Raw genomic sequence first — 21,595 nt, forward strand, 5'->3', positions numbered from 1 at the left:
TTTGGAGTGGCAAATAAGTTTTGTGTCATGGATCCTGTGAAATACCTGCCTTCAGCACTGAGACAATTCTCAACATCTGTCTCCAGAAGAGAACGGCATCAGGAGCTGCTATGACCCTACTGTCTTCTCCATCTGCCTGCTGAGTGGGCAGCCTGTGGGTGCATTGCAGCTGCAATTCTGTTAAGCTACAGCCACAGATTTCAAGCTTGTTGTGTTCAAGAGCAGCCTTGGGGAAAGAGAATTATTGGTAGGCTTTTTCAGATATCTTGAACACAAATCATTGAGGGTCTCAAAGACAGACACCTGAGAAGGAACTTGATTATCATCAGTGAATTGCCTGGCTCTGATACCATTCTTAGAGGGTGAGCCACTAGAAATTTAACAGTAAAATTAGAGGTAGCCCATGGCTATATATTGCTCAGGAATATTAATTCTATTATCATGGAATAATAATAAAAGCTATTGTGGTAACTCTACATTTTAGAACATAAACAATTATAACATCTTAAAATAGTTTTGCTTGTCCTAAAGCATTGCAAACTGTTGTTTATGCCTGCCCAGTATAGCCAAAAAGAAAGAGAGAAAGAAAGAAAGAAAGAAAGAAAGAAAGAGAGAAAGAAAACAAACAAATATATACTGTTATTTGTCTAACCTTTAATAATAATCAATTCAATAAAATGTTAGCTTGTCACGAGTTACTAAAGTTTTATACGGCTTATTAAAATATATGCTTTGTGATGGATATTTGATAAATGTCTTTTATAAACTATCAACAAATTGTTTATGTAAACACGAAGACTGCATTTTTCAAAAGGTTGGAAAAAAGGCTCTGATTCAGGTTTTATTATTGCATGAGACATGAGTCAAAATTCATCTCAGCAGTCATTCGTGAAAACATCCAGGAAAAGCAGTGGTGTTTCCTTTATTTATTTATTTATTATTAAGAAAGGAAAAGAGCCCACCATTTTAATAAAGAATTTTAGAGACACCCCCCCCACTGGCCATCATTGCCAAAAACAACAAACAAACAAAAAAGCATAAGCATAGTTCCCCTTCTGTCTGATTTCTTCATTTTATTAAAAATTTAGTTTGAAAAGGGAATTGTATGAATTGTATCTTGGGCTTTTTTGGTAAATGGAGACCCAAATGATAGTTCCAACCTGGTAGTCGATTGATAAACCTTTCCAATATAAGGTCCTACCTATGTCCTTGTAATTTACTATAGTGTCATTGACAAGTAGTTTAAACTTGATTATATACCATAACATGCGCATGGCTATATAAATGCTGTTATAATGATGGCACCATTTCTGTGGTCTATTGTATTGGAAATGTGCTGCCAAATTGTCTTTTGTCTAGGGAAGCTTTGCTAACTTTGCATCTTATATCAATAGAGGACCTCAACTTTCTTTTATTGAATTCAAAGGCTGAGAATTTAAAATGTGAGCCACATTCCTTTGTAGAGTATTCACATGTTCCCATATGAGAAAACAAACAAACAAACAAAAAACAAAACAAAAAAAAGGATATTTTTTTCAAGCTCGTTAGCTTAAAAATAGAGACCACAGGTTGATAGTATTTTTTCCTTTCAAAATGTAGTACTGACTAATAATGAAAGAGTGTACAAAAATCTGTGTTTAACACAATATTGATATGCCACTTACATTTCAGGATAATTACAGTAATTTGGTTGTTACTCTATATGGTGTCACAGATTAGTAGCCAGAAAACATTATGATGCAGTGGGAATGATTCAAGGGCTTTTCATCAGGCTTCATGTTGAACTGGCTTCTTGATCCTGCTGACTGATACCTCTGCTAACAACCTAGCAATCACAGAATTATTTTAATTTTCTTTTTGTTCATGTTCCATACTTCACTGAGCGCAATGATATTTACATTATTTGCAGTCACTTGTGTACAGTATATATATAAACAGTGATGCAGCTATATTTGACAGTAGTGAATGGTGGAGCCATTAAGGGATTTCATTTTAGTGTGAAGTCAGAAACAACATATCAATATTTACATGACAACAAGAGGCTTGTATTAATTAACTTTTGACACCTGCAAGGCTGTTCATAATGAGAAGTGTAGCTGGGTTAATCAAAACGACATTTGATCATTTCTGTGAAGTCTCACATCTGTGATACCCCTGGAGAAACCATGATTTCTAACCCCTGTGTTTCTTCTTGCCCTGCAAATTGCATCTGCATTCTTTTCTGCTAACAGTAAAACAGATCTTCAGATAACAGATTTTTTTAAAAAAAACTTTGGGCTAAACTTTTTTTTTTTCCTTAAGGAGAAGAAAGCTCATTACTCTATGAAGAAAAATGCTCATGTCAATGAATGTAGCTTAGATGGATTTACCAAATTCAGATAGAGGAGTGAAGAATCCTATTGTGCTGTAATTTTTGAAATTTTTTCTCCTTCTCTTGGAGCTCAGAAACTATGACTTTCCTGTGTTACTGGAGCTTTCACATGCAGGGATGTACTGGCCTGATCTGTTTTCTACAGCCATGATACCTATATCTCAAGAGTTTATTGGTTAAAGTTATTTTCAGACTTCATTTTTTAATATAAATGCAGTAAACTGAGATTGTATCTGTAAGATTAGGGAGGGGATGATTTAAGGAATGGCAGAACTATTGAAGAGAGACACTCAAGGACTAAAAAAGAGCAGCTGACATTTAGCTTTAGTAATTTTAAGTGGTTATTTGGTGTCTTATGTAGGCTTTGCTAGTACTTCAATGGTTCTTCTCCAGGTTGATGACTAGAATAATTTTAGTTCATAGCATTAACTTTAGGCGTGGCCTTTATGGGTTATCAGGTGATCTGTGGTTCTGAATACCCTCACCTTCTACTGACTTTAAAGGGAATAATCCATTAGCATGCAGATTTAGCAAGTGCTTTCCCCAAAATACTTTACATGTGCTGGAAGGGTGATTGCCTGCTGTCAAATGAGCATCAAGGTGTTGTGAAAGTTAGTAGTCTGCTCTCTCACATTGGTGCCAGGTACCAGTAGAGTTCTGTAGGGCTGTTGTGTGTTGCTGTGTAAACTGTCAAAATCTGTCTTAAGATACAGGTTATGTAATTAAAATAAAATATAATGCATTGTGTATGTTCCACACTGGTATTGGACATTTTTATTGTGGTTTGTTAACATTTTAATTATCAGCTCTGGAATTGCTCCCAGCCAAAGGGGTAGAATGGCAAAAAATGCATATAACAATATTTAGTTAAACTCCCTAAAATGTAGGTGTTTGTTTTAATTTGATTCAGCACTTTATCAGAAAAGCTGTAGGTATGTAAACATATATATTGCATCATGTACGTATATATTCTGGCTGTTTCTCAGGTCAGTCATTGATTAAAAATCGATTCATAACATGGCTGCAAGTAATTTAACCCTATCAGCTAAGGGTTTTGTTTTGTTTTACTCACAAAAATATTACTACTCTAATTGGGATGAACTAAACTAGAGTGACACTGTAATGTTGCTGAAGAAGGTAGGACGATCTTTCATGTAGATTTAAAACCTGGTTTCTGTGACTTTGGTTGTCAATTGTATTTCCTTTCCACTGAGCCTTTTTTTTTTTTTTTAATGCTGCTAATGTCTAAAAGCCTGCCACACCTGTGGTCACGGCTACTGTGGGCATTCTGCATGCAGTTCAATGTGTCTGTTTTTTGGCTGAAAAATCATACACGAAAGAATTGCAATGGCTGATGAAGTGCTTTGAAGCAGTTGCTTCAGCATCCAGGAAAAGCGGCAGAGAAGAGCATTTTTTAGATGAGATAAAGAGGCAAAAATAGACAAACTGAGAAGCCTTGACCAAATGGCAATCACTTTTTATAAGAAATGAAATAGGGGTTATAAAGCTAGTTAAATTCAGTGAATGAGAAGGGAATTTCAATCCCTGTTTCTTGTCCCTGTTTGTTCCAATAAGTAAGGGTTATGGCTTGCCTAGGTTTTATTCTGAATTTCAGTTCTGTTAGGAGAATTAATGTGAGGATCAAGAGCCTTCCTCATTCTTATGGTCATCAGAAAAAAAGGTAGCAGCAGACAAAGTTTAAGATACCAGTCGATACACTACTCACTCATATTTTTCTCTTCAGATAGGGTCAACATTTATTACATGTAATAAAAGAGTTAGAAATTGCTTCCCAACTGTGTCTTGTTCAATTCCTATTTTAAAGCCAATTATCTGATTTTGCCTTGAGATCAAATTGTCTAATGAAGTTCTAGCCAAGTAAATACAGGAGTCTATTTTAAATGTGGGTATTACAAATAAATAAAAGAAATCTGTCAACAGGAGCAGTCTGGCACACTTACTCGTTAGTTACTGCTATGATTCTGATGGTTACGCTCTCATTTTTACACGTTTGTTCTTTTTCATTACGCAGATGAAGATAAAAGTAAGCAAACAAGTCAGGAAGCAGAGTCCATTTCATCTCAAAATGTGGAACATATTAGCGACCAAGATGCAGCTGTGCAGGTAATACCCCTCTATACAGCAGTGCTGCTAACTTTTGAAGTTAATTTGAAGAAGACGTGGAGGCTGCTAGGACAAGCACTGTTTCCACTCCTGCACTGTCCGCTGCATGTGCCCACACTAGTGTCTGCTGTCCTGCATAGCTCAGAAGCTGCTCTAGCTAGGGTCTGTGTGGAGGTGGCAATTGTGATTAACCAGAGGAGTTCTCCCATATAGTTCCACCTGAACAGCGGGCAGCATGGGAATTGGAACAAGTGGCACAGAGGGAGAAAAAGGATGGGGACTGCTGATGCACATCTGCCACTGACTAAAACAGACAACCTCAACAGTCGAGGTTGGCTGCCATGGAGCCGGTGCAGCTGCAACCGCAGCACCCACCCATGAGTTACAAGGGGACCTCGGTCCCTTGCTTCGTGGCCCGGGACAGCAGTGTGAGCACGCTGCACGTGCCGGCTCTCCCGAGAGAGGCTGACAGGGAACAGGTTGGGAGAGGTTCCCTGCTTGGCACTTTGAGCAAACTCTCCCTCTGCTTCCCTCACATTCCCAAGCCCCCCTAAGCAATAGGTTTGTAGCATTGGACAGTGAAGGGGGGGGGAGGCGCGGGAAGGTTCCCCTAAGAGGTTACCAAGGATGAGGCAGTCGACTCCACGCATTCAGACTGCCTCTGCCAGGAAAGAAAGAAGGGTGGTTGTGGGAGGTGACTCCCTTCTCAGAGGAACGGAGAACACCGTTTGCAGACCAGACCTGAGCTGTAGGGAAGTGTGCTGCTTACCTGGGGCTTGGGTCAGGGGCATAACTAGAAAACTCCCAGAGCTGGTTCACCCCACTGATTACTCATAGGTCAGGCAGGCAGCGATGAAATCGCTCAGAGAAGCCTGTGAATTATGAAGAGAGATTTCAGGGGGTTAGGGTGAATAGTTCAAGGAGTGGGAGCACAGGTTGTGTTTTGTTCTATTCCTTCTGGGGAGGTGAAGGACATGGAGCAGGCTAGGAAAACAAGGGTAATGAGTAAGTGGCTGAGAGGCTGGTGTTGAGACAGGAATTTTGGGTTCTTTGAGCATGGGGCAGTTTACTTGACCCCTGGTCTGTTGTCGATGAATGGAACACACCTGTCTCAAAGGGGGAAATGAATCCTGGTGCAGGAGCTAGCATGACTCATCGAGAGAGCTTTAAACTAGCTATGATGGGGGAAGGGGGGTAAAACAGCTCACCAGAGAAGTGCCTAGGGGAACAATACTGAAGCTGGGGGTGAGGCAGATGTCTCATCTGAAGTGCATCTACTCCAATGCACACAGCACGGACAACAACCAGGAGGAGCTAGAAGCAATGGTGCGACAGGCTAAATATGACCTAGTTGCAATAACTGAAACGTGGTGGGATCACTCCCACGACTCAAGTACTATGATGGATGGCTACAAGCTCTTTGGAAGGGATAGACAAGGTAGGAAGGGTGGTAGTGTGGCTCTTTAATATAAAGAGTGTTTTGATGTTGAAGAGCTTGTGGTTGGGAATGATAAAGTTGAGTGTCTATGGATAAGGATCAGGGGAAAGCCTGTAGGGGTGACATCTTGGTGGGGGTCTGTCTACTGAGACTGCCTACTCAGGATGAAGAGATGGATGAGGCATTCTTTGGGCAGCTTGCAAAAGTTACACGATCACCCGCACTTGTTCACATGGGAGACTTCAACTTCCCTGATATAAGCTGGAAATATAATACTGTGCAGAGGAACCAGTCCAGGAGGTTTCTAGATTGTGCTGAAGACAGCTTTGTGACACAGCTGTTTCAAGAGCCTACCAGGGGAGGTGCCCCACTAGACCTGCTCTTCACTAACAGAGAAGGACTGGGGGGAAATGTGAAAGCTGGGGACTGTCTTGAGCAGAGTGGCCGTGAAATTGTAGAGTTTTCTATCCTTGGTGATGTCATAAGGGTAACTAGCAAAACTGCTGTCTTGAACTTCCGGAGTGCAGACTTTGACTTTGTCCTGAATAGGACACTTGTTGCAGGGGTCCCTTGGGAGTCGCTCCTGAAGGGCTCCTCAAGAAAGAAATCTTACAAGCACGTAAGCAGGCTGTACCTGAGTCCTGTAAGATGAGATGGAGGGGAAGAACACCAGCATGGATGAACTGGGGACTTTTATTGAGATTCCGGGAGAAAAAGACGTTCTAAATGTCTTTTAAAGACCTCCAGGGATGGTGACTCCACCACTTCCCTGGGCAGCCCGTTCCCATGCCTAACAACCCTCTCAGTAAAGTTCTTCCTAATATCCAACCTAAACCTCCCCTGGCACAACTTAAGCCCATTCCCCCTCGTCCTGTCACCAGGCACGTGGGAGAACAGGCCAACCCCCACCTTGCTACAGCCTCCTTTAAGGTACCTGTAGAGAGCAATAAGGTCGCCCCTGAGCCTCCTCTTCTCCAGGCTGAACAAGCCCAGCTCCTTCAGCCGCTCCTCGTAGGACTTGTTCTCCAGGCCCCTCACCAGCTTCGTCGCCCTTCTCTGGACTCGCTCGAGCACCTCCATGTCCTTCTTGTAGCGAGGGGCCCAAAACTGAACACAGTACTCGAGGTGTGGGCTCACCAGAGCCGAGTACAGGGGGACAATCACCTCCCTAGCCCTGCTGGCCACACTGCTTCTTATACAAGCCAGGATGCCGTTGGCCTTCTTGGCCACCTGAGCACACTGCTGGCTCATATTCAGCCAACTATCCACCAATACTCCCAGGTCCTTCTCTGCCAGGCAGCTTTCCAACCACTCAGCTCCCAACCTGTAGCTCTGCTTGGGATTATTGCGATCATTGGGTCCAACCACCCTGCCAAAGCAGATTCATTAGAGCAGGCCTCCCAGGTAGGCATCCAGATGGGCCTTGAATATCTCCAGAGAAGATAACTATTATTTTATGAATATATTGGTCTTTGACAACAATTTCTATATTTTTAAAGAACATTTTAATCTAGTGTTTTAGAAATGAAAGCATATTAAAAATACCTCCTCAAAGTTTCGTGTTTGTCAACGTGACAGGTAAAAACTACATCCCTGCATGTCTGCTTGGAATGTTCTAAGATAGGAATGATACAAGACTTTAATTAAAAAAAATAAAATTCTTCTGTAATGTTTTAAGTGATCACTTTTCTTATTCTTGCAGAAAGGTGAATTGACTACCATTTCCCATACTGAACTGCTTTTAGATGATATCACGCACAAAGATTTTAAAGCCTCAGCAGCACCCCCCCTTGAGACTGAAGAAAAAGATATTTTCCGTCCAGTGTACAGAGGAGCTTCAAATGCTGTCTGTATTCATCTATTTTTTATTGATGAGAAGTATGAGACTAGGTAAGTGTGGATGAATAGTTACTGCTTTCCTAATCTTAGTGACAACTTTTAATGTAACATTTTTGGACAAATCTGAAAGTGACAGAACCTGCTGAAACTAGGTTAGATTTTTCTTTTTTTTTTTTTTTTTTTCCTTTTACTTTCACTGGTAACTTACTGAAATTTTCAACCTCCAGCTAGAACTTCCTACCTCTGATAGAACTATGGGGACAAAAATTAGCAAGTTACTTTTGGTGGAAAAATGCTGATTGAAATTGGATATTTCTTTTTCTAAAAAAAACATTAATTTCAAATCTAAGAGAGAAGTGCAGTGCTTGTAAATCTGTGCTCGTAGAAACACTGATACATACAAAACACTGGTACATACGAAAGAATAATCATGTTGCAGGAAGTCTGTACAAGAACAGTTAATTTATGGACAATCTAGACTAAAACAAAATCAAGCAAGTCAATTATTCCAGAATAGAATTTTTTTTTTTTTATTTTAAATTAATACTGAGGTGAGGGACTTGCTCTGGAATGACTCCCACTACACCAAAGTAACAATACAAAACTGTGATCTGCTGCAACTATGTTGAGAAATAATTTCTCTGTAGCCTAGCTGAATTCTCTGTTCATAGTGTCCTTCTTAGGATAAGGATCTGTCATTTCTTTGCCCACTTCTGACGTTCTGTTCTTCATGTGCACCACTGTTGTTCCTGTTCAAGATATGTTCATTGTGTTTATCTCTGAACGTTGCAGTCTCTCTCGTCTCTCCTTGGAGACATCTCCGGAACAGTTTGAATTCCAAGATGGGTATCTGTGGAGAAGATAACATTCCTTTCCATAGTGTTCTCCTAAGATTTACACTCATGCAAGGTCCTCTCTTCAGAACTGAGGAGTCTGTAGATCGTGGTGTTTTCAGATATTTTCCGTGTATGCTTCCCTAACTTGCACTAGCTTGATCTACCTGTTTGCAAAACTGACAGTTAGAAAAGCAAATATGTCTGAGAGGATGACATGAAGTAATCCTGGCTGTATCTCAGAATATTATCCTGAAGGAGTTACTGCTGAACCTGCATGGCATGGATCCCAAAATAGTAGTTTGGTTTTAGTGTAGGTATGATTGAATCTTAGCCCTCAAGGGAAGTTCACTGCTGAGGAATCTGTGTTATCCAGTAAAGTTGCTAAATGTTTCCATCTCCTAGGTCTAGAGCTGTCTTGTGGCTTGCTAGTGTATTGTAAGTAAAATGCAAAGGAACCAAACTGCTAGTATATATCTGCAGATGTTTGATACTTTTTTTAAACCCACTGAAAAATCTCCTACCACTGTGCTTGAATTCCTTGCTACCAAGAAGGTACCAGATACTAAAGAATATAAAAATATGTTGCTGCAACATTTATCCTTTCCCTTAGATATTTTCCTAACTAGTCATAATTATGAATTACATGTATATAGGTGAATATATAATACCCTATCAAATCTGTATTTTTAGCAATTTTAGTTTTCACATTTTTCACTTAATCACAAATATATTCATTTTAAAATACCTCTGCTTGCATCTAGTAATGTTGTTGGTGAAGAAATTAAAGGGAGCTTAGTTATTTTAATTACAGGTCTAGATGGGGAGAGGTTTTATCAGTATTTTTAGGTAACCTATATCCGTATAGAATATCTTCAGAAGACAAATCTTGTACTTTGGAACAATACTTCATAAAGCTTCATCATAACTCTGTTTGATGGGTTTAGAGCTCTTTGGTATCCTTAAACACAGGAGAAATAGGATTAAATTATTAAATTTCTTACAGCTTTTTAAACTCAGATGTCACCTTTCACTGTCTCTATTGGACAAAGAGTGTAATTACTCCAAACCAGGAGGTGAGAAGTGGAGAGGTTAAATGGTCAGCAGCGATTTCAAAATATTGATGTTCCCATTAGTCTGATAAAGTACATTGGATAGGTTTGCCAAATGGATACTGACACAAACCTTTGGAATACTGTGGTGCATGACAACAACTTTTTGTAATCTCATTTAACGTTTACTATATAATGCTGCTCTCTTAGCCCATGGAAGTCTTCTGGAAAATATTTCTTGAGTCAGTAACATCTAAGTCAATTTTTTCCATTCAGTGAAGAAAGCAATGTTTTGATATTATTTCAGATGTTGAGGCTCGTTCTTGTTAATAGTGATGCTTCAAGCATGCTGATATGCAACATGTGACATCTACAATTGATTAACATTGAGTTAGCAGGACTGTCCAATTAGCATTATGCATAAATATTCCTTGCATTTATGGGGAAGTAAATATTGAAATGTTTAGGATCTGTTTGTTATGCATTATATGTAATAATGTTTGCTCTTGATTGCAGATCACTGGATTTTTTGCATTATGTTTTCAAGCTTTTTCCAGTACGTATACTTTAAAGTTTGTGTATGCTTGGTGTGACAGAAGTGCAACTGTCAGAAGGAGTATTTAGGTCTGATGCCTGAGTAATTCAGTGACTCGCAGGAGTACAGCATGGCTAGCTACACTGCACTGAGTTACCCTGAGTCTGACTTCTGTTTTTGGCTGATTTTGGACTTTCTGTATTGTCTATATAAGTTCTTTGCTTATGTTCCATGGGGGATTTTTTTTAATATATTTTTTGAGGTGCACATTTAGAGGGCAAATGTTTCAAACTCCTTTAAAATTGTGTATAGATCTATATGGTACCTAAATTAAAAATAATATCAAGGAAAATACATTACAGGAGCCAGAGTTAAATCATAGGAAGCAGCACTATTAAGGGAATCTGTATTACTTGCCTATATCCTAAACCGTGGGTGTTTAGGGCAAATCTAACATGAGGTAAACTAGGATATGAATATACAGTGCAGTAACTACTTATCAGGTGTAGTAAGAAAAAAATTAATCACACAATGTGCTCAAATTGACTGCAAATACGATGTGCATTTGTATGAATAGGCAACATGTAGCACATGCACACCAACAATGCCAAATTCAGGACAAGATGAACATCACTGTATGTATATAAACTTATATTCTTCAGGTTTAGTGTGTGTGCAGTGTAAGGTATGGTGCTGTGCATGCACACTGACTATTTGTTCTGGATCTTAGGATACCCTGCTCTCCTTGATGGTCTCACTTGGCTGCAAATGTGCAAAAGATCCCCGACAGGCATACATTGTCTTAAAATTCCACTGCAACAGAATTGCAGGGTAGAAAAAAAAAATTCTCAAGGAAAATAAATAAACCTTAAAGGTGTGGGCATAGGCATAATGTTTCCACTGAGGAAGAAAAGAAGAACAGGGAAGGGAAGGACCTTGAGGGAATGCCAGCATTTTAACTAATAAGTCTTTACTACTGAAGCTAAAAGGCCCATTTCTGTAAGCCAAGTTTATGTTGGGCTCATCAGTTCCTTTGTGCTGCCCAGGCATCAAAGTATCTTAAGTAGAACAGCATTTGGAGCATATGGATGTTTTAAGCATATTTTTTAAGTTAATTTATTTTCTTTTTATCCCATCTAGTCAGAAGCTTTTGTGTAAAGCTGACATTGAGATCACTAAGAACCTATATTCTCTGCAAATGTTTTCAGGACAAAGACTTCTGTATCATCCTTGTGCCACATCATGTGCCGGAGTTCTGCTTGATCCGGAGTTTTGTTCGCGTTGTCCCTTACTTTACTACCCAACTTGGCCATGAGCTTTATGTGTTCCACCGTGCAGGATTGCTCAAGTGAGTCATGCACCTCGTGACAACAAATGATGTATTCTGAGTTACTTTTGTGGAATATACTTGCATCATCAAACCTAGCACCAGATGCATATTCCTTCATTATCTCAGAGCAAGCTGATATGTCTGCATGGTACAGCACAACATCTTGCAGAAATGGTAGCTTGAGTTCCAAAACCAGTATAGTTGAATAGCATGGGACTGTGCCTGGAACAATTAGGATCAGGGCTAAGTAACTTAGTCTTCAGCAGCATTACTGCAACTGTCTCACTTCTTGTAGGGTGAATTCTAAGCCTACTCAGATGTATCTCCACATAGCACTATACTAGATGGTGTAGAAATATCTTATATTTTCAGTAAAATAAATTAATTAGTGACTTGATTTTTAATGAAACAAAAAATAAGGTAATTAAACATGTAAAAGCAAGTGGTCTTCTGACTGCCAGCGTTTATATGGTTTCCTGTAAAGTAAAAAGAAAATTGCAATAGAAGGATTCCTTTAAAGTATGAATGTATGGTACTAACTTAATGAAGATGAATATTATTATGGATGAGTAGCTCCTCCAAGCTACTTCATTGTAGAACAAGGCCAACCAAGAAATATGGTGCCATGGTTGACCTTTAGACTTGAGTTGATTTGAATAGCATTGATATTTGAAAGCCAGGTGTAGATTTAATTCTTAGAAACATGATAAAATTCTCTTGCAAGAGAGAACTGCAGTAATGTTTTTCTTGAACATACACAGCAGTAACTTCATTGTTGAGTATCTATTTTACCTAATTGATCTCTTTTTCTTGTGTGTGTCAAATCAGGTATTTCATGTTTTTCAAATTTATGCTACTCTGAACATTTCTGCAGTCTGAAGTATTGGTAAACTGGGATGCAGAAACTCTGTCTTTATAACTTCTGTCACAATCCTTCATTTGTATCACAAGCCTGTGCTGGCCCAAAAACCAATCTTAAATTTTTGACACAGTAGGACATTTTCCTTTTGTTTCTTATTAATGTAGCTAAATACCCTGTGATTTCAGATAAAAAATTCTGCTTTAGTTGCATACGTAATCACCATTGATGGTATACAAATAGCCTCTGCAGGAACTGGCCAGCTACTCTTGGACATATGCAGAAGCCTTTTACCATGAGATGAAATTTGGCTTCTGTGTATTATGTAAGAATCCAGCTGGACAAAGATAAAGCCACTGGAGTAATTCCTGTTAATCTCAGTCACAGCTGTTCAGTAATCCAGCAGTAGGATTGGTAGTCATGAGTCCTTTTGCGATTTTGTTCAAAATTAAACTCGTTATCAAGGTTTTTAAAAGACCTTAACATTCTGATTAAATTGTGCATATTCCAAGTCATACCAGTCTTTCCATGACAACAGAATAGTGTCATTAGTAGCATTTTCCAGCTTCCCTGCAGCTGTGCTGGAAAGGAAAAAATAGACTTTAGATGAGGTTTAGGTTCAGAAGAGGTGTGGAAGAAACCAGGTGAAGCTTTTAGAAAGTTTCTGTGCACAACTTGGTGTACAACAGTAGATACTCCCTTCGGGAAGAGGGAAGAAAAAAAATTATGAAAAAGTAAAAGATCAATATATTATACTTGCACCAAGAGCTTTCAAAAGGCATGTGAGTGAAAAGGACATCACATAAAATGGATTAAAAGGAAAACAGGGGTAAGAAGGTGGGAATGTGAAGACATGAAAGGGCAAAATCAGAAGAGGCACAGGCACAAAATGAGATACTGATTAGCAAAGGTTGTAAGAGGAGTAAGAAAAAGTGTTAAGTACACAAAAAGCAAGAGTGCAGCAAATGGAAGTATAGGTCTACTACTTAACAGTGAAGGAGAAAAAATAACAGATGAGAAGGCATAGGCTGAACTGCTTAATGGGTACTTTCCTTCAATTTTCACTAAAAGGCATAATAATAATAATAGTATACTGGCTTCTGAGCAGTCAAAGGAACTGGGCATCTAAAGTGAGTTAATTCTTTGCTGGAAGAGAAATGAGCCCAAACCTTGGATAGTCCTTTCTATTCTTTCATATTGACAGTGGATCTGTATGTTTCATTATTTATATATTTATTTCATTTTTAAAACAATTTTCATTTTTTATGTGTTCTATTTTTACTAATGCTAAAAATGTAGTTCATGATTGGCCCAATTGCTTTGTCTTGGCCATTGGAAGGGGAATAACTCAAACCGTGGGCACACTGAGTGGCAGGGAGATAGAGTGCTCATGGGTTGAAGAGTTAACCAGATTGCTGGTCTTGCTGGCCATTATCCTCATCACTTGTTTCATCTTGCAATTAGCTGTCTGTGGAAATGTGTTAACAAGTGTGGAAACTGACCCAAAGCTCACTTAGAAATTCAGGATTAGTTCGTAATTTGGATGCCAGCTGCAGGGTTTCTTACAGAATGCAGTAATCAAATGTATTGTATGTTTTTGAGCACTCAAATAATTGAGTTGAAAGTATTCCATGAGATTGAGCTGTGAAATTTGCCATAACATATCATATATTAGGTATTTTTAAAGTTACTAGAACTGATATTATTAGAACCATATTCCACAAAATCAATATTAATGTGATTTAGGATGAAGAATAGCACATACAAGTTTAAATTGAAAACAAGAACTACAGGAATGGAAATTATACTACATGAATTGTAGGCTTTTGTAAACTGTGGGTAAAAGATCTTAATTCTTGGAAATTAAGTTTTAATTGAGTTCCTTGAACAGCACTCCGTAACTCTTAATTGTATGTGCATCTTGTTTAACCACAAAGGGTTGATGCCTTTAAAAGATAACAATAATTTCTCAACTGCTGTAGATGGTTACTGTGAAGTAATTTTTTTCGTTTTTTTATGGGAACATGTTTTATAACCAAGTGTGTGAACTAGTTAGGTGCCAGGGTATTCCCGTCTGTAGTTAACATGTTGCTGTTTTTTGCGCAAAAAAACTGTTGGAACATGGTAACATAAACATTTTTATACCGTGTCACTGTCACGTGATTAGTAATTGGCAATTTGATGTTTAGCAGAGGCATTTTATTTGTGTAAATTTATCCTCACGTATAACTGTTTGAAGAATTGAGGCCCAACAGAAGTGTTAGTCATTTGGTGTTTATTGGAGAAATTCCTGTGTTGTATTGATATTTCTGCCTTTCTTTTGTTCTATATCTGAAGATGACAGTTGGCTCTACTTATTTTTTTTCTCCCCCCACCCCCTTTTTTTTTTCCCATGCTTGTATATTAATGGATTCTATTTTTATTTTTAAAGATTCCTTACTTCTTGTCTCTGGCTTTTAGTCTCAGGAACACATGATACCTTGTGGTTACAGCTATGGCTAGTCTTTGCTTTGTGTAATTGGGATTTAAGTGTTTAGTAGCAATTAAAGCAGCATTCCTGAGTTGTTTTACGCAGATGGTTTGTGATCTTTCCTGTTACTACACAATAAAATTTAATATATGCATTTGGAACAACTGTCATGTTGCAGCCAATTTTGGCTATGAAAAGACATATTTAGTGCTTATAGAAGAAAGACATCTTCATATGTGTGATAACTGTAGCCTTTAACTTGTAACAGAGCAAACTTCTACTTTTTTTCTTTTTTAATAGATCCTTTACTGTAAGAAGAGCAACAACAAATGATATACCTGGTGTCAAAATGCTTATTAAAACCCTTAGCTTGAATGAAAGTATATTGAATGACTTAAAGATATTTACTTCGGCTCGCAGGGATCCAGTGAGTATTTGCTGCAAATGCATTTACAATAGAATGGATAAATAGAGATAAATACATCAAGAACTTATTATGTTACTCTAAACAGGTGTATTGTATGTATGTACTCAGTCAGTACCAGCAGTTGGTATAGGCTGTATTCAGCCTGACTTGATGATTAATCTGATCTGTGGACTAGATCAACTGCCCCTTTTTCTGGTGATTCTGCAAATGCTGAGACAGAAGCAGGATGGATACTTTTTTGTTGTTGTTGGCCACCCACAGCCTGATTTCCATTGTTGGTTTTCTTGCATGTACATCTGACTGCATGATGAACACGTGTTTTGTTACATGATAGGGGCCTATTTCTCCTTCCCATAACACAACCAGACATATGCTTAGGAAGCAGTAGGGAACATCAGAATATTTTTGCTTGCTGGAACACGCTACATGGACAAAATGTGCCTATGTCTATGTTGCTGTTGCCTTTCAGGATGGGACCCCAGTACAAGCATTCATAGCAGAAGTTTTGGATCAAATCGTTGGCATTTCAGTCATTAGAGATGAAATGGTAAATTCTATTTATATTTTCCCCATTTGCTATGTTTGTGTTGTATGAAAATAGTAACAGTGAGCCCTCAGCAACAAAGGCTGAGTTCTGTGCTTGTCACTATACATGTACCTAACAGAAAATACATGTGAAAAATAATGCTTCTCTAAGCTTTCTATCTCTTTCCTATGTAAACTGTATTATTTCCCTTCTCATGGACTATGATTGACATGCAGATGAAAAAAAGATTATCCTGTTATTTGCAAGAAATTGTTTGATGGGTTCTGAAAGTATGCCTCCTGCATCCTGTTTTGGTTTTTTAGCATAAAGCCATTCTGCCTCCAGGTGTTTGGAATTAATTATTTTGCCCCCAGTATCCAAAGTCAGTGAGCAGTTTTGCCAAGCATACTGCAAAGAGTAGCAGCTGTCCTTCTAGATTTCCTTTCTTAACTTCTTTTCCCAACAGTAGTTTATAAATTGCACTTGACTACAAAACAAATGAGCAAAAAACATATGCTCTAACGGAGTACCAAAAAAAAGATAAATTTGCACATTATTCTTGGAAAGTAAAAAAAAAAAGTTCTTTAATGCTTAGTTTTATGGACTTCTGCTATTATTGAAAAGGTATAGATCTTTCAACAAGAAAGATCTATAATCTATTTAGATTATAAGATTATAATCTATAATAAGATTTTTTGTTTATTTTGCTTTTCCCCCATGAATGTCCATTAACCTTTATCAGCAGTTGTCGTGAAGGGGTCAAATATGCATTCCCTGTAAATGAAGGTGGACAAATAGAATAGTAGTTTTTGACACAATGAAAAGATTTCCAATAAAAATGTGTTCAGTCAATGTGCTTTTCAATTGAGAATAATCCTCAAAGGCTCTTCATTTTCACTGGAACAGGCTGTCCAGGGTAGTTGTGGAGATATTCAAGGCCCATCTGGGCGCCTACCTGGGCAACCTGCTCTAGGGAACCTGCTTTGGCAGGGGGGTTGGACCCAATGATCTCTTGAGGTCCCTTCCAAACCCTTCAATTCTGTCATTCTGTGATTCATTTTGCTATTCTTATTTAATTCCTTAATTGATAAAAAGCAACTCATTGGCTCTTGCTAAAATACTGTGGATGAAGCTGTTTCATCACTGCTGATTTCCAGTTTCTTACTTTCCAGGATATTGAGTATATTCGAACACATTACAATATTGAAGACTTTATTCATTTTAACTACCACGAGCAAGAGGAACATGGACATCTTAACCACTTTGCCTTAAATCCAATATTTCATCACTATACCAAACACTTTCTAAAGGAGATTCTTCGCTTAGCCCACAAATCTTCTCTTTACTACCCTATTTATCCACAGTATACAGAGGCCAAGGTAATAAGGAAGTTGTTTGCATTTTACATATTAAAAATTGTCACCTTTGCTCACTTTGTTCTTTTTGCTTCTATGACTGACTTTGAACAGGAATTGTCTTAGCAACCTGGAGCAAATTGTACTTTGTTTTCTTGTGCTACATAACATGCATTCACGGACAAATCTGTTGCATAGCAGGCTTAGTCTGTAGTGCTGTTAGCAGTGCACGTCAGTCATGACTTCCTCAGTATCTTCAGGAAGCGTATGGAGGACCACAAGTTTGGTGTGTACTTGTCCATGGCTCTTTACCTAGGCTGTTAAGAGAGGAGCTCTTCTTTGGGGGTGGCTTCTTCTGAGATGAGTGAGTCTTTGTGAGTGTCTGTTTTTCTATCAAATTTAGAGGGTCCTAGGACAACTGTCCTCTAAATGTGGTTAGATGCCTAAAGTTACACATGTTAGTATGTTGCCCTGGGTGCAGCACAGTAGAAGAACAATTTGTTTGCTACCTCCTCATTGTTTCTGAGTGATGTACATCTGCTTCTTACCCACATAGGTTCTCGTATTTGTTGTATGAGCCCCTTCCATTAAATATACTGTAGTACTTATGGTCAAGTTTCTGCCCTTTATTGTCCTTTCCCATTAGATCTGTTACAGGATGAGGTAGCAAGCATTCAGTATTCCCAGTCCTGCCTAAGTAGGACTCTTTGAGTTAAAAGCTGTAGTTTGAGTTCATTTCTTGCCCCTAGGTTGGATGTGTAGTTTCAACTTTGTACAAACAAAGAACTGTCGCAACTCATCAAGTGAGGACCAACATGTTTTCTGTTTAATTGCTTTCAATAAGCAAATACATCTGACATATCTTTGTCATTTGCATGTCAGTTACCAAGCAAATATTAAATGACAAGGTATAATGCACATATATCACCTTTATACTTAACAATTTGTATTTCTTGTCGTTTATTACTAGAACCAAATTGAGTTGTGCTGTCTCACATACAGCTACTCAACTACACAATGAATTTTGAGAAGTACTCCTATTTGTTAAGATTCAGAATGAATTGGGTGGCAGGGAAGAAAAAAGGAATTATGTCACTGAGCGTTGTACAACATGAGCATGTGCAAGGGAAAAGTATCAAAACAGCATCCAAGTGGTTTATAAGAACACTTTGAAAGTGATTTAGATACTTCAGACTTTCATCAAAACTCGGGAGGATCTAGGCACCTCATTGTTACTGAAAACAAATGTGTTTCTGCAAGTGCTACAGAAGAAAAATAAGAACCTAATCCTGGATGAGAAGATTAATTTCCAAGAACATAATTTGTGGAAGCAGAAGAAAAGATTCTTCTAAAAATACCCACGTCTGTCTTGTTATCAGTCTCATGACAGGCAAGAAAAAGGGAGCACAAAGTAAACTTCACAATCACGTCAATGCATTTGTGTGCAGTCATCTACGGCTAGTATCTGGCCCAGCCAAATCACCTAGGCTCCTTGCAGAATTAATTGAGAAAACACAGTGCGTGCAGAGGGCAGTTCATCTATCGATCATAGCTACCAATCTTAGGACAGAAAGAATTGCCCTCTGGAGATGCTCACCTCTTTCTTCAGCTCTGAGGGGTGTCTGCATGGCTAGCTGGACTAAGCTCCAAGCTTTTAGATGGTGACTGAGATGAATTCAGTCCTCTTACTTATGTGGTTTTGGAATTGTCACCTTTTTTAACATAGGAATTTTTACGAGTTGGACAGGTCCATTTTCAGAAGGGTGTATTTTTCTGCTTCTCCAATGTGCACTTTTGTGGAGTTCTATGAAGTTCTCTCTTGAGAAACCAATATCCTTGTGTAGCATTAGGTTCTCAAGTTCTTCAGAGGCACTTACAAAAATGCAGTTTAATGGCAGTGGATGGAAGGAAAAGTTAATCAGACTAATAATTCCAGTTTGGTCTATTTCCAGGTTAGAGTTTCTTTAAGTTACTTTAGCTCGTCATTGCTTTCTAATAAGCAGTAGAAGTGGTATTTTACTCAGTTCTCAGTGTAGTAACATTTTTTTCAATCTTTGTGGATGGAATGGTACTTCAGTGTAATTTAGTTTGAATTAATGGTTGTTCTCTATTTCCTGTAATTCTTTTCTTTTTTTCCTTTTCATGTCATAAGTTATGATGGAGCCAGTCATACCGTAATAGATGGAATAAAGCTACTTGTAATGATCCATGCTAGTCACATTAACATTAGGGTTTTCATTCACTTCAAGTTTATGCCAGTTTATTAACATTTATCACTTGTATGAAATTGACATTTTAGTTGGTATAGAATTTTTTTATAAATTCATAACCATTCTCTGCCAAACAAGCAAAGGTTAGCAGTAAGTAGATAACATAGCTTAATGAGGTCAAATCAAGCTGATTCATGATCACTATAGAGAAAAATATCCTCCTGGGGAAAATACTTGTGCTGAATAATCCCATAAACCAAACCACTTGTTTATCTGTCATTCCCACAGAGATAGTAATGTAATTACTCTCATAATTATCTTCATTAGTGTCAGGAATTATCTGCAATTCATTCCTCTGCTCTGAGTATGTTTGTTTATTTACTGATTTTTCTCTCAGTTTTAGCCAACAGAGCTAAGAATTTTGTATTTGCAAAGCCATACAAGAGACATCTGTGATGCACTGTTCTGACATTCTCTCTACTGAAATATAGATCTCTGTCTTTCAGTTTCAGAATCCCCGTGCCCATTCCCTGACATCTGCCCTTCATTACATGGTTCCCGTGCGACCAAGACGACAGATTGTCTATCCTCTGGAAGAGCTTGGCATAAACGCTCCATCAGAGCAGGTCTCCAAGGATCAGGTGGGTAACAGAAGCAGTAGCAGGCAAGAGGCATAGTGCCAGCTAATGCAGGGTTTGGCAGATGGGATGGCATTACCAACTTCATGTTGATAGGTTGCTTCTTAATTACATTGAACATGGTGTCCGTACCTTTACAATCTCAGCTCTGCTTCTGCACGACCATCACTTCTTCTAAGCTTGAATTTAAAACATATTGCAACCAGCAATCACTGAACTATTACATTTACCTACTAATGCATGCTTATGTTTTACCAATATTTTTCCACAATGGTACTTTCAGACTCATAACACATTTTAAATGTTCTGACTTACTATTTATTCCTGCATCGTGGTAAGTTTATTTATGTATTATGCTCTCCAAGTGAAAAAATAGTTTTATGCTTCTGACAATTTCTGTAGAAATTTCTTATATCATTTTTTTTTTTAATCAATCCCAAAGTCAGTTTTCTTCAATGCATAGGGTACCTTCAAAAATGCTTCAAAATACCAGGAATAATTTAACAGCAAATAAAAAGTTTCTTTTCACTACCAAACAGTTTTTACTTATGTAGGACTCTAACAGTCCTTACAGAGGGTCTCTACAGAGTTTCTGAAATTCAAGTCTCTTAAAATGTCATTGGTTAAATAACTTACACTTCATGCTGTCTTATAGTTTTAAATAACTAAAATATGATGTGAAGAGGCTCCTCACAAGAATAACTAGTAAAGCTGAAATACTGTGGAAAAAAACAATTAGTGATAGATACTCTCAGTAGGTGGCTGTAATTTACTAAAGAAACATAATTAGAGAGCTTTATGTCTGTCTACTACCTTCCAGTTGGCTGAGATGGATTCCCATATAATATTTTTGTGCTGTCCTTTTCGCAGTTAGTCAGTAATTTTTGGCATTCAAAACTCTTAATTAGGAAGCAATTGGCAAAGCAAAATCCAGAGCATGGCTGAGCCCATTGAATTGAGATTGGCTTTGTTGAACGAAGTCTTTCCCTCAGCATGTACATCCTTACCTTCCTCTTCTATACAGAATAAACTATCTAACCCTTCTTTTTTAAACTCCTTCCTATTTTATCTTTAAAGTGTGCTGTTACTCCTACTAGAAGAGCTCATCTTAGTGTTTTTATTTGAGATAGAAAATTACAGACCTCCAATTTCTAAGAGAGTTGCAAACTGGTGTCTGTTCCATTCCTGGGTTCTTTCTGAGCATTTCTGAGAGTTGCAGATAGTGAGATAATTGTTTAAAATCTCCAATGTTTAATAAATTTATGTCGAGTAAAACACACAAGGATTTCACTAGCAAAGTTTTGCTGGGGGAAAAAAAAGTTAGCACTGTGTAAGTATCTGTGCATATGCAGCAGCATTAATTATAGATTTTTGACAGACTGTGTTCTACCAAAACTGACATCTGGGGCTGATCCCTAGGCAGTAACTTGAGGATAAAACTAGTCCTGTACTGCTGCCTCTAGTTTTCTGAAATACCAAGAATATGAAACCGTACAAAGCTAAACTGACTCTTCTGTTGAGTGAAAGAAATGACTGCACTTCTGCACAATCTGTCAGCATTGGTTGGGAAAGCTTCATAATTTAAGAG

General features: G+C 38.1%; 1 protein-coding gene across 2 annotated transcripts in view; it reads left to right on the forward strand.

The window, feature by feature from the left end:
- Window positions 1-21,595, forward strand: part of CFAP61 (cilia and flagella associated protein 61) — a 103,468-nt gene that overhangs the window by 14,161 nt on the left and 67,712 nt on the right. For both annotated transcript variants that reach the window (XM_068675151.1, XM_068675150.1), the window contains exons 9-16: window positions 4,404-4,495; window positions 7,636-7,823; window positions 10,174-10,213; window positions 11,401-11,540; window positions 15,152-15,278; window positions 15,748-15,825; window positions 16,977-17,183; window positions 19,876-20,010. In XM_068675151.1, coding sequence (XP_068531252.1) covers window positions 4,404-4,495; window positions 7,636-7,823; window positions 10,174-10,213; window positions 11,401-11,540; window positions 15,152-15,278; window positions 15,748-15,825; window positions 16,977-17,183; window positions 19,876-20,010 — 1,007 coding nt within the window. The remainder of the gene's footprint in view (window positions 1-4,403; window positions 4,496-7,635; window positions 7,824-10,173; window positions 10,214-11,400; window positions 11,541-15,151; window positions 15,279-15,747; window positions 15,826-16,976; window positions 17,184-19,875; window positions 20,011-21,595) is intronic.

This window comes from Anas acuta, chromosome 3 (assembly GCF_963932015.1).
Source record: "Anas acuta chromosome 3, bAnaAcu1.1, whole genome shotgun sequence".
In the NCBI taxonomy this organism is placed as follows: domain Eukaryota; kingdom Metazoa; phylum Chordata; class Aves; order Anseriformes; family Anatidae; genus Anas; species Anas acuta.